The 12299-nt window shown below is 41.2% G+C and overlaps 2 protein-coding genes and 1 long non-coding RNA gene across 3 annotated transcripts in view; 2 read left to right on the top strand and 1 right to left on the bottom strand.

The window, feature by feature from the left end:
* The window catches only part of soul5 (heme-binding protein soul5), a 3087-nt gene extending 878 nt beyond the window's left edge, over nt 1-2209 (top strand). The window contains exons 2-7 of the mRNA XM_077526779.1: nt 22-81; nt 388-469; nt 538-658; nt 1318-1457; nt 1604-1767; nt 2008-2209. Of these exons, the coding sequence (XP_077382905.1) occupies nt 22-81; nt 388-469; nt 538-658; nt 1318-1457; nt 1604-1767; nt 2008-2095 (655 nt within the window). The 3' untranslated portion in view covers nt 2096-2209. The remainder of the gene's footprint in view (nt 1-21; nt 82-387; nt 470-537; nt 659-1317; nt 1458-1603; nt 1768-2007) is intronic.
* A 1750-nt stretch (nt 2210-3959) lies between these two features.
* LOC144022215 (uncharacterized) lies at nt 3960-12169 on the bottom strand. The gene is made up of 4 exons (XR_013284288.1): nt 11873-12169; nt 10981-11167; nt 10768-10859; nt 3960-5059 (listed from the first exon to the last, which is right to left on the bottom strand). It is a non-coding gene; the product is annotated as an uncharacterized LOC144022215 (long non-coding RNA).
* nr5a5 (nuclear receptor subfamily 5, group A, member 5) lies at nt 4326-12287 on the top strand. Its single transcript, XM_077526767.1, has 7 exons — nt 4326-5080; nt 7830-7960; nt 8029-8170; nt 8876-9600; nt 10783-10902; nt 10984-11131; nt 11892-12287. Exons 1-7 carry the CDS (start codon nt 4981-4983, stop codon nt 12137-12139), a joined length of 1614 nt encoding a protein of 537 aa, XP_077382893.1. The 5' UTR covers nt 4326-4980; the 3' UTR covers nt 12140-12287.
* Nucleotides 12288-12299: the final 12 nt, after the last annotated feature.

Genomic DNA, 12299 nt, shown 5'->3' with positions numbered 1-12299 from the left:
CCTCCATTCATTTTATCCCAGGTTTCTACTTGCAGGACTTGTTGGCTGCTTGCTTGCCCTCACAGCTGAGGCCAGAGTCGGGTAAGAACATTTTCAAGACATTTAATCCTTTTGTCCGCATATGAGATGATATTGACAAAGCTGTGCCATATCTGGAATGTGAGGTATAATACTACCGCGGTGAACACTTGGATCTCAAATCCTCTTTCCGAACAGAAATGATGTTACAGCCTCCAAAAAAACCTAACCAGAATATTTGTAAACGTGTTTTTCATGAGAAAAGTTGGACTAGTCTAATATTGTACTTGCTGATTTGCAAGTGTGAGCGTGGAAAAGGAAGAGACAAAGCCCATAAAAACCCAAAGCATTGGTGCATTGTTTCTACAGGAACTGCTCTGAGCTCTCATTCTGTACCGAGACAAGTCAGTGCCTGCTGTTCAAGGTCATCTGCAAGACAGACAAATATGAGGTGAGCGACTAATATGTTAACAAAAGTAGAATTACGCCGCAGGATGACGACCGTGTGTCTCTCACTAGGCGCGCCACTATGAATCTGCGAAGTGGGTGTCAACCACAGAGTACTCATGGTCCATGGACATTGCCTGTATGAATGCATTTATGCGGCTGTATTACTACATTGATGGTGAAAACGTGAATGGTGCGTGGATACTGCAAAATCTCTGGTACTCTTAAAAAGATAATCAACAGGATGTGTTCTGTATATACAGCAGATATAACATGTCGACACATCCCTGTTCAAATGCCAAGTTTTTGTGATTTACAGAAAAATTCAAAATGTTTTGCACCTATTTATTATTATTATTATTATTAATTAATATTAAATGGGATAGAACTGTTCTGTTGAACTGTTCACCTTGTCTAATGTCCCAGTTCAAGCTGAAGAAAAACAGCACATTTTCCCATATGCATTACTGATTTTTGTCATGGTGCAATGAAACCAGTGTTGACTGTTTTGGCCATAATTACCAAAAGTTATGTTTTTGCTGAAAACACAACACTGCGAGAAAAAAAAAAACAAAGTCAAGAAAAGCCTACTGAAATGTGTATTTGGATTTAATTAGAGGCACTTTAAATGGTGGCATGTGTATTGACTCCCATTCAAATATGATTGTTTTTTTTCTCTTAATTTGTAGATATCGATTACAATGGCAGACATACATACATATATCCATACAGTATATACATAGTACAATATATAACAAAACTTGACATTTGAACAGGGGACGTTTTCTATCAGCTGTAGTAATAGTCGTGTGTGTGCCTTCAATACGCTCGTGTGATTTTGGCCATCTTCAGGACAAAAGATTCAAATGACGTCACCTGTTGTGGTGAAGATAGGCGAAAAGAAGTGGTTTTGGGAAGAAAAAGAATTCACCATGAGCTTCTTGTTGTCCAAGGAGCACCAGGACAATCCTCCAATGCCTTTGGACCGCAGGGTAACATCATGTCACGATCGGACAAAATCAATCATTGCTGATTTCTGGTTAAAAAAAAAAAAGAAGAAAAGATTGTTAACAAGAATTTCAAATGCTAAAACACAAGTTGTCAAAACACACCCTGCTTAATTGATAACGGCCTGCAGGTGTTCCTCAGTGATACGCCACCTTTGAATGTGTACGTGCGGAGCTATGGAGGGTGGATGAACTCTCTGAGTGACTGTCATCACAGTGATGTCCTGATGTATGACCTGATGAAGGATGGCGCTTACTTCAAAGACGACTGCCACTTTGCCGCTGGATATAACAGGTCATTTTCGTATGTTTAGGTCGGCAGCTGTTTGAATTAAGAGGATGAATTGTAAAGTGCTTCTGAAAGTGTGGTACTCCCTCTAGTGGTAAACAAAATAATCATAAAGTACAGTTCAGTTATATTTAACTTTAGTGCCATACATTTGCATTTAATTTTGAAAAACTGACTTTAGTTTTTAGCAATAACACCTGTCTCACTCACTTAATGAACATGTGCATGTATGTGTGTGTATTACAGCCCCATGACAATGTGGAATAGGCACAACGAGGTGTGGGTCATCGCTAAGGGCGATCCCGTGTGTTCCAGCAGTGAGGAATTGGACTGATGCTCGCACGTTGTGTCTAAATGAGAGATTGGGTCTGCATCTGAAATTTTGAAAAAAGTCAAATAAAATGTTTCCGCAATAGTAATCAATAAAGAAGTAGTACTAGTTTGCAAATGATTCTTGTCATTTTGAAATGTGCACCAAATCGAATCAGATAAATAAATTTACTATAATAACAATGCTCATGTTTCCACTGATATTGTTAAAAATTGTTTGTTATTGTGATGTAATTTGCAGTGGTGCAAAAAAAAAAAAAATAGATACTGATAAATACAAAAGTATATCTGTGACATAATAATAATTATTATTATTATTATTAATACACATTTATTTAGTTTTTTTTGGTATACAGTATTAACAATTGATAAATATTAAATAAAATTATTGTTATTAATAAACAATATGTTTATTATTGGTAATAGTTTTCTGCCTTGGGAATTTCTACTGATATATTGAAAAAAAAAAAAAGATAACTACATAGATAAATAATAAAGGGAGATTTTTTTTTAAAGATCCTTTCTACTTGCTACTGTGCAAGTGTACCTAATGAAGTGTCCTATGAGTATAGTCGTTTTCAGCCACCAGATGTCGCCAATATGCTCAATAAGTCACCTCTGATCCTGTGTTAAATTAATGATAATCGTGTTTTTGTCAAGTATGATCAGCAGGGGTGTCACAATTATTATTTTTTAGAACATTTTTAAAAAATGTGTCCCTTTTTATATACTCTGTGTGAAACAATATCAAGTATGATGAGAGAGAGGGGATGATCTAATTCATCCATCCATCCATCCATCCATTTACTACCGCTTATCCGAGGTCGGGTCGCGGGGGCAGCAGCTTTAGGAGGGAAACCCAGACCTCCCTCTCCCCAGCCACTTCAACCAGCTCCGCCGGCGGGATCCCGAGGCGTTCCCAGGCCAGTCGAGAGACATAGTCTCTCCAGCGTGTCCTGGGTCGTAGTGCTCGCTTTGCTGGACCGCGGTTGACGGCTTCTTTCTTTGGTGGTGGTCCTTATGCATGCCAGATCCGTCGCACCAGCATCTACTGAAACTCAACAGAAGTACCCTCTCCCTCCCACAGCCCCTTGAATCAGTTGGTGCTGGTGTCTGTGGTTCTCACTTTGCTCTATCTATCCTTCCCTCCTTCCTCTCTTTAGTTTTTCCTCTGGTCACTTGAGATCTCAATTTATTGGAAGTTTGAGGCTTCTGGGGTTGGCATAAGACTCTGGTTTTGTAACCACGCAGGAGGGGTCTTGTTGGTGCTGGACTTCACTTTGATGGATTGGATGTACTGGCTTCTATGGATCTCTCTCTGCCTTATCGATCCTTCCCTCCTTCCTCTCTTTAGTTTTTCCTCTGGTCTCTTGAGATCTCGCCAAATTTGCTGGAATTTAGAGGCTTCCGGGGTTGGTGTAAGACTTTGATTTTGTAACCATGGGGAAGGCAGGAAGTGTTTGGTCGGTGCTGGATTTCACTTTGATTTTCCTTTCTTTTCTCTTTATTTTTTCTGACCTTTTCTCTGGTCTCCTGACCATTTAAACCTCACGACTCTGGCAAGATTCTGAAGTACCTGGTTAAGGCGAAGGGTAATGGGATATTTATAAGGTTTTAGGTGAATGAATGAGTATAAATTTATACGTATTTGCACGCACGCACGCACGCACGCGCACGCACGCAAACGCACACACGCAAACGCACGCACGCACGCATACACACAAAAAAAAAAAAAAAAAAAAAAGAGCAATGATGACAAGACGTTGAATCGGTAAGACTACCGAATGAACAATTCTGAGCTCTTAAAAAAAAAAATAAATAAATAAAAAAAAAAAAAATCTTTTTTGTGTCTGCGCTTGGTATTTGGTATTGGCCAGTATTTTTTTCATGTGCTGAAGGTTGGATCCCAAAGCGCAGACACAAATAAGGTTTTAACTATTCACATCGAGAGGCGTAGAACAAACTTGACTAGACGAGAAACAAAGAGAGTTGCACAGAGAGACAGAAAGCAATAATCCGGCAAACACACACGAATTTTCAGACTGCTACTACAGACAGTGAATCGATCTGATTGGTTGTGGCTAAGTAAAGGATTAAATATTGACATCACAAAACTCATGACATCACATAGCATAAAACCAGTTGAAACATCACATAGCGTCTTTCCAGTTGAAACTAGATGATGGTTACATCGTTTCAAAACAGACACTTGTTACATCAGTACATAACAGACACTTGACCTCACGGTCATGAACCCCTTAACAGGTCATGAACTCAAACTTAACCCTGGCGTGACCCCAGACATGACAATTTTATTTTATAATGTATAATTTTATAGAGGGTTATTTGTTTTATTTTGTTTTGTAGAGAAAATCTGAGGTTTTTGGGGGAGGTTAGGCCAGATTATTGGCATTTTTAGTCATTTCAATGGGGAAGATGATTTTTGTACCATGTCTATCAAAGGGATCTTAATTGGCCCAGTTGTTTCATAATCCACTTCCTAGGCGACTCCATAAACAATACACATTACAAAATGTGTAAATGGCCACAATTTGCAGCGGTGCACTGTTGAGTGTTATCTTATCAGGCCTCCAGCTCAAGAGCGACAGCTCATTGACTTCACTACAGTAACATTCCAGCAGGTGGCTATGTGACTGACTGTCTAGCGGACGTAGTGTAGGAGTGCCAGTCAGGAGAGATTTTTTTTTTTTTTTTTTTTTTTTTATATGACTACCGATCAAAGTCCGCATGTGGCCCTCAAACGGTTGTCAGTCCACCGGCAGCGCTCGGGGCTGCGTGGCGGCCTTCCTGCTGTGTGCGTCTGCTCCACTTGTACCTGAGACAATGAAGATTTGACCTGACCGTGGACCTGTTGCACCTCTAGACAGTATGGATGTCCCTGATCAATTCCAAGAGCAACAGCAGGTCTCTGGACCCCGGACGGACCACTACCAAGAGGACATCTTCCCTTCAGAAGGAACATCAACATGTGAGTAGAAGTTGGAAACGTAACAGGGATCATTTTATTAGGTACGCAAGTCAGTCCATACTGTATTACTTTAACAATTGCAATGGTTGTTTTATGGTGGTTACAGTTTGTGGCATGAGGCATAAGTAAGTAATGTAACTAAATCTGAAGACCAAAATATTAGCAGAAGTTGTCCATACAGTCTTACATTACTGCATGTATTGGATTGCTCAGATATGCCTAATAAAATGAGTGGCAGGTGTAACTGCCAAAATGGAAGTCATTATCCCAAGTTCCCAATGAGAATTATGTAAGTATCATATCTGTGATGACGCATATCAAAGTGAATGGGGACACATGGACCTGGTAGTATTGATGGCACTATTCTCTTTACGGCGGAGCAATAAAAGCAGCTGAATGGTGAACAACTTATTGTCTTGTACTTGGATTCTAATAGCTATTATTGTCATTTACTTACATTTTGGGACACAGTACAAAATCATCTTACCAATGCTAAAATGATCATACACATTTTATGATTCTCAAAAATGAACAGATCCATTGATAGCATAGCGCAATAAAGAAATATTTCGTTATAGTGGTGCCTTGAGATATGAGTGACCCGACTTGCAAGTTTTCCAGATAGTAAATTATCAGTCAATTTGCCCATTATATGCCTTGACTTGTGAGTGCAAACTTGACATATGAGCGCTGTCTTGTGGCAGGACTCATTTCAACTCACTTCACAAGCAGGAGTTTGGCAGAAGTAAATATTCTTAAAAAAAGTGGCTCCTAGCTGCTTAGTGAAGGCTTCTGTCAAATTAAACCAAAAACAAAGAGAAGCACATAGCTTTGCTTTCTATACATACGTTTATCTTAATGTGACAAACAATGCAAAATGCCATAGGAAGCTAACATATACCATTTGTGCCACATTGTTACAACCTTTTATGCAGCTAATATTTGACCACAAATGGTGTTGCAACACATGTAGACAGATAACACCGATATTCACAGGCATACATTTTTCATCCTCTGCAAAGAAGGACTAAAATTAGCACAGCTTAGGTAGGAGACGTCTATCCATACGTCTGTATTATACTCCACTCAGGTGGCCGAAGCACGCACACCTGAAAGAGCAGGATGATGTCTACTTAACTGAATAATGTGGTTACAAACTGCTTAATTCTTCACATTCTATTTAATTTTATTGGCATTACTATATATAATTTTTTCTGAAGTACAATATTATAGTGGGATTTCTCTAATTAAAATGGGAGACTCGCACAGATTACAGTGTTCACTCGCTACTTTGTTGTTCGGTTATTGCGGATTCACTCTATCGCAGCTTTTGATTCGTGACTATTTGTGACATTTGTAATTGTAATTGTGATTTCTGGTTAAGGTAAGCCATTTTCAGAGGTGGGCATCGTCATTGACTGGAATTGTTGATCGATGGAAATGCCCACCATTTGGTGTGTGCTTCAGCACTTTCAGCGAATGCTTGATAATGTGAAGCCTTGAAAAATGACACAGACTGAATAGCAAGTGAAGCGAGTACACGTAGTCCTTCTCAATCCGTGCGTTTTTATGGGGCTTCACATTATCAAGCATTCGCTGAAAGTGCTGAAGCACACGCCAAAAGGTGGGCACTTTCATCAATTCCAATCAATGACGATTGCCCACGCCCACCTCTGGCCATTTTAAGATTAAATACAAAGACTTGAACATAGTTGTTAAGCCGACGTTTCCCTCCTGTGCTCCCGGTGTGCACATTCACTCACATTCATTTGTGATGCTCGGTATTTATTCTACATTTGCATTTTAAAAGGTACATTTATTAAGTGTTACAAGTGCTTAATAGGGTGGGAGTCATATGGGGGTTCATAATGAATGGTTTAATAAAGGTGTAAATCCCCCCAAAATAGGAAATTGGTATTTTTTTTTTTAAAATAATCTAAAGTCAACCTCTACTTGGCGGAAATTCACCTATTGTGGGTGGGGGCTTAGAACAAAGTGAGGGTGTACTACAAACGCAATTCCATTCATTTAAATGAGGAAAGATGATTTGAGATGAGTTACGCATATATTAAACTCATACCTTAAGGCACCACTAAAGTTAGTGAATGAAAAGGACAAAGCAATGTTTGCACCATACTGTATATAGTGGTGATTCCCAACCATTGTACATCAGGTGTGTGCTGTATAAAATGATCAAATTTCACTTAATTGGTTCACACATTATTATTTAGATACTACAAATAATATATTTTGGATTTTCTATCTATGACTTTGACAAGCACAACAATCGCTTTTCCACTGGAAGCAAACTTTGTGAGTAGGTTAAGACAAGATCATTCATCATCATTTCTGTATACAGGGACCAAGGTTTAAAATTGAGAGAGCAGCAAAGCACTACTTTTGCATAAATGAAGCTCTTAAACTCACTTCAACAGTTTCTTGGCACCGAGATGCCACAAGTTGACAGAAAAAAAAAACATGACATTTGTCTAACTGAAGCTTCTTAACTCAGTTCAATATGGTTCCTTTGCACCAAGATGCCGCATGATGAAAGGCTGAACGCAAAGCACTACTTTTGGTCTAAATGAAGCTCCTCAACTCATTTCAACATAACACCTCGAGAGTTTCCAATAGAAAGTCTGTGTTATCAGTTCACAACTTATCTCAGCCGGTGATGCGCTAGCAAACCTAGCCAACCCCAGTGTGTATCTTTGGACTTAGTTGTTTTTTCACTCCTGTGCTTACTCAGCTCAGGAGCTCAGGAGGGATGCAGGCAGGAGGGACGCGGACGCGAGGCCCGAGTCCGGCCAGGGCTGTCCCGTGTGTGGAGATAAAATATCAGGGTACCACTACGGGCTGCTCACTTGCGAGAGCTGCAAGGTAAAGTGGGCGATGGCAACGTGACGTCGTCGTCGCAACCACTGACTTGAGTCGTGACGTTTTGGCAGGGTTTCTTCAAACGCTCCGTGCAGAACAACAAACACTACACCTGCGCAGAGGGACAGAGCTGTCCCATGAACGTCTCCCAGAGGAAGCGCTGCCCCTTCTGTCGCTTCCAGAAGTGTCTGGCGGTGGGCATGAAGAAAGAAGGTAAAGTCTTGAGTGCATGTGTGCCCTTTGTTCCGTGGGCAGCACCAACTTTGCTCCACTGACATGCATGTTCTCTCCGCTGTATCTAAGAGGTCATAAAAAAAGCAACGCGAGCACTGCTTGTAATGACCCAGTTGAAATAAGACCACTTTATAGCGAAGAGATAAGCCGCTCTTACCAAAAAAAAAAAAAAGCGGCAGAGAGCTTTCCAGTGGAATGAGAGCAGAGCAAATTCTAGCATCTTAACCAATTTTTTTTTTATTTGAGATATAAAAACATGTACAGTATGTATATAAATGCAGTATACATACATGTTGTCTTGTAGTTTAGGCTTATGCCAAAATAAAGACTATTAATTGAAGCATAAATTAATATCAATTATAGTTGTTAACTTACTACAGGAAATACTTTGACTTGTAGTCCTTCAAGCGTTTACTATGACAATTTCACAAAATTCTACCAAACAAGTGTAGCCTAAAATATAAGTCGTAAATCATAAATCTGATTACGAAGCAAACAAATGTGGGACTTTATCACTTCAACGTTTCATGCTTCATTAAAATCAACACTGCAATGTGTTAAAAAGCAACAGAAATTAAGCAAATAGCATTCAATACATTGGAATGTCTTAATTTGAATAATTATTCAGCCTATTTGTATACCTCACTTTGAAATGTTGGCACTTTTGTGTTTTTCATGCGACAGCAGTGAGAGCAGACCGCATGCGAGGCGGCAGGAACAAGTTTGGGCCTTTCTACAGGCAGATGAAAGAACAAAAAGTGCATCCCCAGGCCAGCGTCGCCCCCTATAGGTCCAAAATGGAAACAACGCAAAGGCTCTGGCCTGCCGCCGCTAATAACTTTTTGCACATGTGCAACCACATGAGCGCTCCCATGCCTCCGGATGCTTTCCATCAGTCCCACATGTATACCTCCGGAATGGCACCCTTGCCTTTAAACGGCACTGTGAGCGACGACAGGGTGGTCCCTCCTCTGCCGCTTCCATACGCCGGAATGCATCCCCAGACGTTCCCCAGTTACCTCCCGGAAGAACTACAAACGCCTCTGAGCTACGGCCCGGCTCCTTCACACTACCCCGTGCACAGAAGCCCAAGCAGCACGTACGCGTTACAAACCCCCTCGACATCGCCGCGCTCAAGTGTCCCGGCCGCCCTGCAGCCGCCGCCCGGCCCGGTTGGCTCCCCGGCCACCTGCGGCGTCCACTCCGCCTTTCTCGCTCAACTTCTAGAAGGGGAACAGGATGAGAGTCAACTGTGCGCCAAGGTGGTGGCCAGTCTCCAGAGGGAGCAGGCCAACCGGGGCAAGCACGACTGCCTCAACACCTTCAGTATCATGTGCAAAATGGCCGACCAGACCCTGTTTAGCTTGGTGGAGTGGGCCAGGAACAGTGCGCTCTTCAAGGAGCTCAAGGTGAACAGCTTTATTGGTCGTAAATTCATCAACAGAAATGTAAAACTGGGGCCAATCAGCAAGTATGTTGAAGGTAGGGAAGAAGCATAATTTAAGTCAGGCAAAGCCATGTCAGATGGAAAAAAAAAGTGCTTTGCCTCCATCTTGTGGTATAAGTAGGAAGTTACAAGCCTTTTGGGGCGGCATCAATTATTCACACAGACCTCAGTCGCAATTCTCTGGAGTACTTTTTTATTATTATTATCATCATCTTTGTTGATTACAGAAATCAAATCATCATATAAATAATCATACACTGAGGTGCGCAGCAGTCATTTTGACTTGCGCTACCAAATACAGTGGTGACTTGATATATATGAGTGACGCAGCTGAAGAATTGCATGAAGAGTTGCATTACAAAAAAAGCAACTGTTTGGAGTGGACAAATCTTCATAAAAGAGTTTAATGCCATCCAGTTAAGTTTAAAGTCAAACTAAACAAAATCAAGATAATTACATGCGCTCCAGACATTTTGCACTTAAAATTCTAGACCGTCTAATTAAATTCTCATTTACATGTGCATGCATGTGTGACCAGTAAATTAGCAGATTTATTTTTTTTTTATTACTGAATATTTTTTGTTGCTGACAAAATTCTGCTCTGCAGTCCTGTCCATTTATCAAAAGTAAAGTGACAATGACAGGAAATGTGAGTATTTAGTTCACACGACAATTTGTCACTCATGGGTTGCCCAAATTTTCTACCTGTGCCCCTAAAATTTTGTAACCTGGCACCAACCTTGGTATCGCTCCACAGCAATTTCGTCGCGAAAAGGCGGGGCATTCTGTACAATAATTTGAGCTGATTGGACGATGCGACATTCTACACGTTTGTTTTAGCCAATCACGGCCAAGGGTGAAAATTTCATCTTCGTTCATGTCGAAGGGGGGGTGGAGAGCACGAACATCTTACCAGCTAAAAATGCACGAAGCGCGGAATGCAATGTCGTGGCGCGACGGTACAGACACCATTGGAAGATACGGCCGCGCAAAGACCAAAAAAAATAACCAAACCAAAAATGCACGCTGTAAAAAATCCGCAAAACAGCGAGGCCATGAAAGATGAAGTCATGTCTACTCAATGACAAATGGACAAATGCAGATCTAGTCATAACAATGACATACTTACTCTTCTGCCTCAAAGGTGGAGGACCAGATGGTTCTCCTGCAGAGTTGCTGGAGTGAGTTGCTGGTTCTGGACCATCTCTGCAGACAGGTCACCTACGGAAAAGAGGGTTGCATATATCTGGTCATGGGACAGCAGGTAACGTGTGCTACCTGCAGTCACACAACATTGTGCAGGTGACAATCACAAATCTAACGCTTCTATCATTCTCCGCACCAGATTGAGATGTCAACAATCATCTCTCAGGCAGGAGCCACACTCAGCAGTTTGGTCACCAGGACGCAGGATTTGGTGTCCAAACTGAAGGCACTCCACTTTGACAGGCACGAGTTTGTCTGTCTTAAATATTTGGTGCTTTTTAATCCCGGTGAGCTTCTCCTTTCTTCAGAGAAGAATGCAACTCCTGAATATGCAAATAAATTAAGAACGACAACAATGCTTAATACATCACATATAGATATCTCCATAGAGACTATTGACAGTATAGGGGCTGACAGATATATATATATATATATATATATATATATATATATATATGATGAGATCTGCAAACCAATCACGTGAAACGTGTATATGCAGGGGTGCATTTTATTTGAGCTCATGACAAAGCAAGACGCCACCTGGTGGTATTTTGGTGCTGAAGATAGTTAAGTTTCACTTAGAAAAAAAATACCCCTAAGGATTTGCGCATTCAGTACAGTATGGTAACGGACATGTGAATTCAGTCAGTCACCTCCATTACCTGGCTTTCAAATGTACCGCCGTTATTGTCGCACCAACCACTTCGAATGTCCATCTTCAACTAAAAGGTAGCTAGCATTAGCACTGTAAACAAACCAACGTTCGCCGAGGCTATCTTATTAGCAAGACTTCATTTAGCATGCTATGTATTTTAAATTTTATTTTTGAGAATGTACAATAAATTAAAAAACAAAAAGAGGTGATAAATGTCGAGCCGAAATGTTGGTAATTGACCACATGACCCAACCCAGTGACGTTTTTCGTGCTCCTTCCAGAGCTGGAAAACGAACGAACACAAAAGTAGAGCACTCCAACTGCCAGGAAAATGAGTAAATAAAATTGAGGGATATTTTTGAGTGACTCGGACCTTTGCTTGTCTGGCGTAGATGTGAAGTCCGTGCAGAGTCGGCAGCAAGTGGAGCACACGCAGGAGAGAGTGAACAGGGCGCTGATGGAGCACACGCAGCGGACTCACCCGGGACACTCGGACAAATTTGGCCAGTTGCTGCTGCGGTTGCCCGAGGTGCGCAGCATCAGCCTGCAGGTGGAGGAGTATTTGTACCAACGCCACCTGCTGGGCGATTTGCCCTGTAACTCTCTGCTCACTGAGATGCTTCACACCAAACACAGCTGAGATCACATGAAGGTTCTTAGAAGTGGCAACTTCACATGACAGTCCAACTAAAGTTGGGACCCCCCCCTTTGTTTACACGGTAACCACCTCAACATGCTGCTGTGATGTAAAAAGGAATAAATAAATGAAAACAATGCTAACATGCCGATGAAACAACAAA

Source organism: Festucalex cinctus, chromosome 1 (genome assembly GCF_051991245.1).
Source record: "Festucalex cinctus isolate MCC-2025b chromosome 1, RoL_Fcin_1.0, whole genome shotgun sequence".
Classification (NCBI taxonomy): Eukaryota; Metazoa; Chordata; class Actinopteri; order Syngnathiformes; family Syngnathidae; genus Festucalex; species Festucalex cinctus.
The sequence above is the reverse complement of the archived record's forward strand: the minus strand, read 5'-3'. Positions and strand labels throughout refer to the sequence as shown.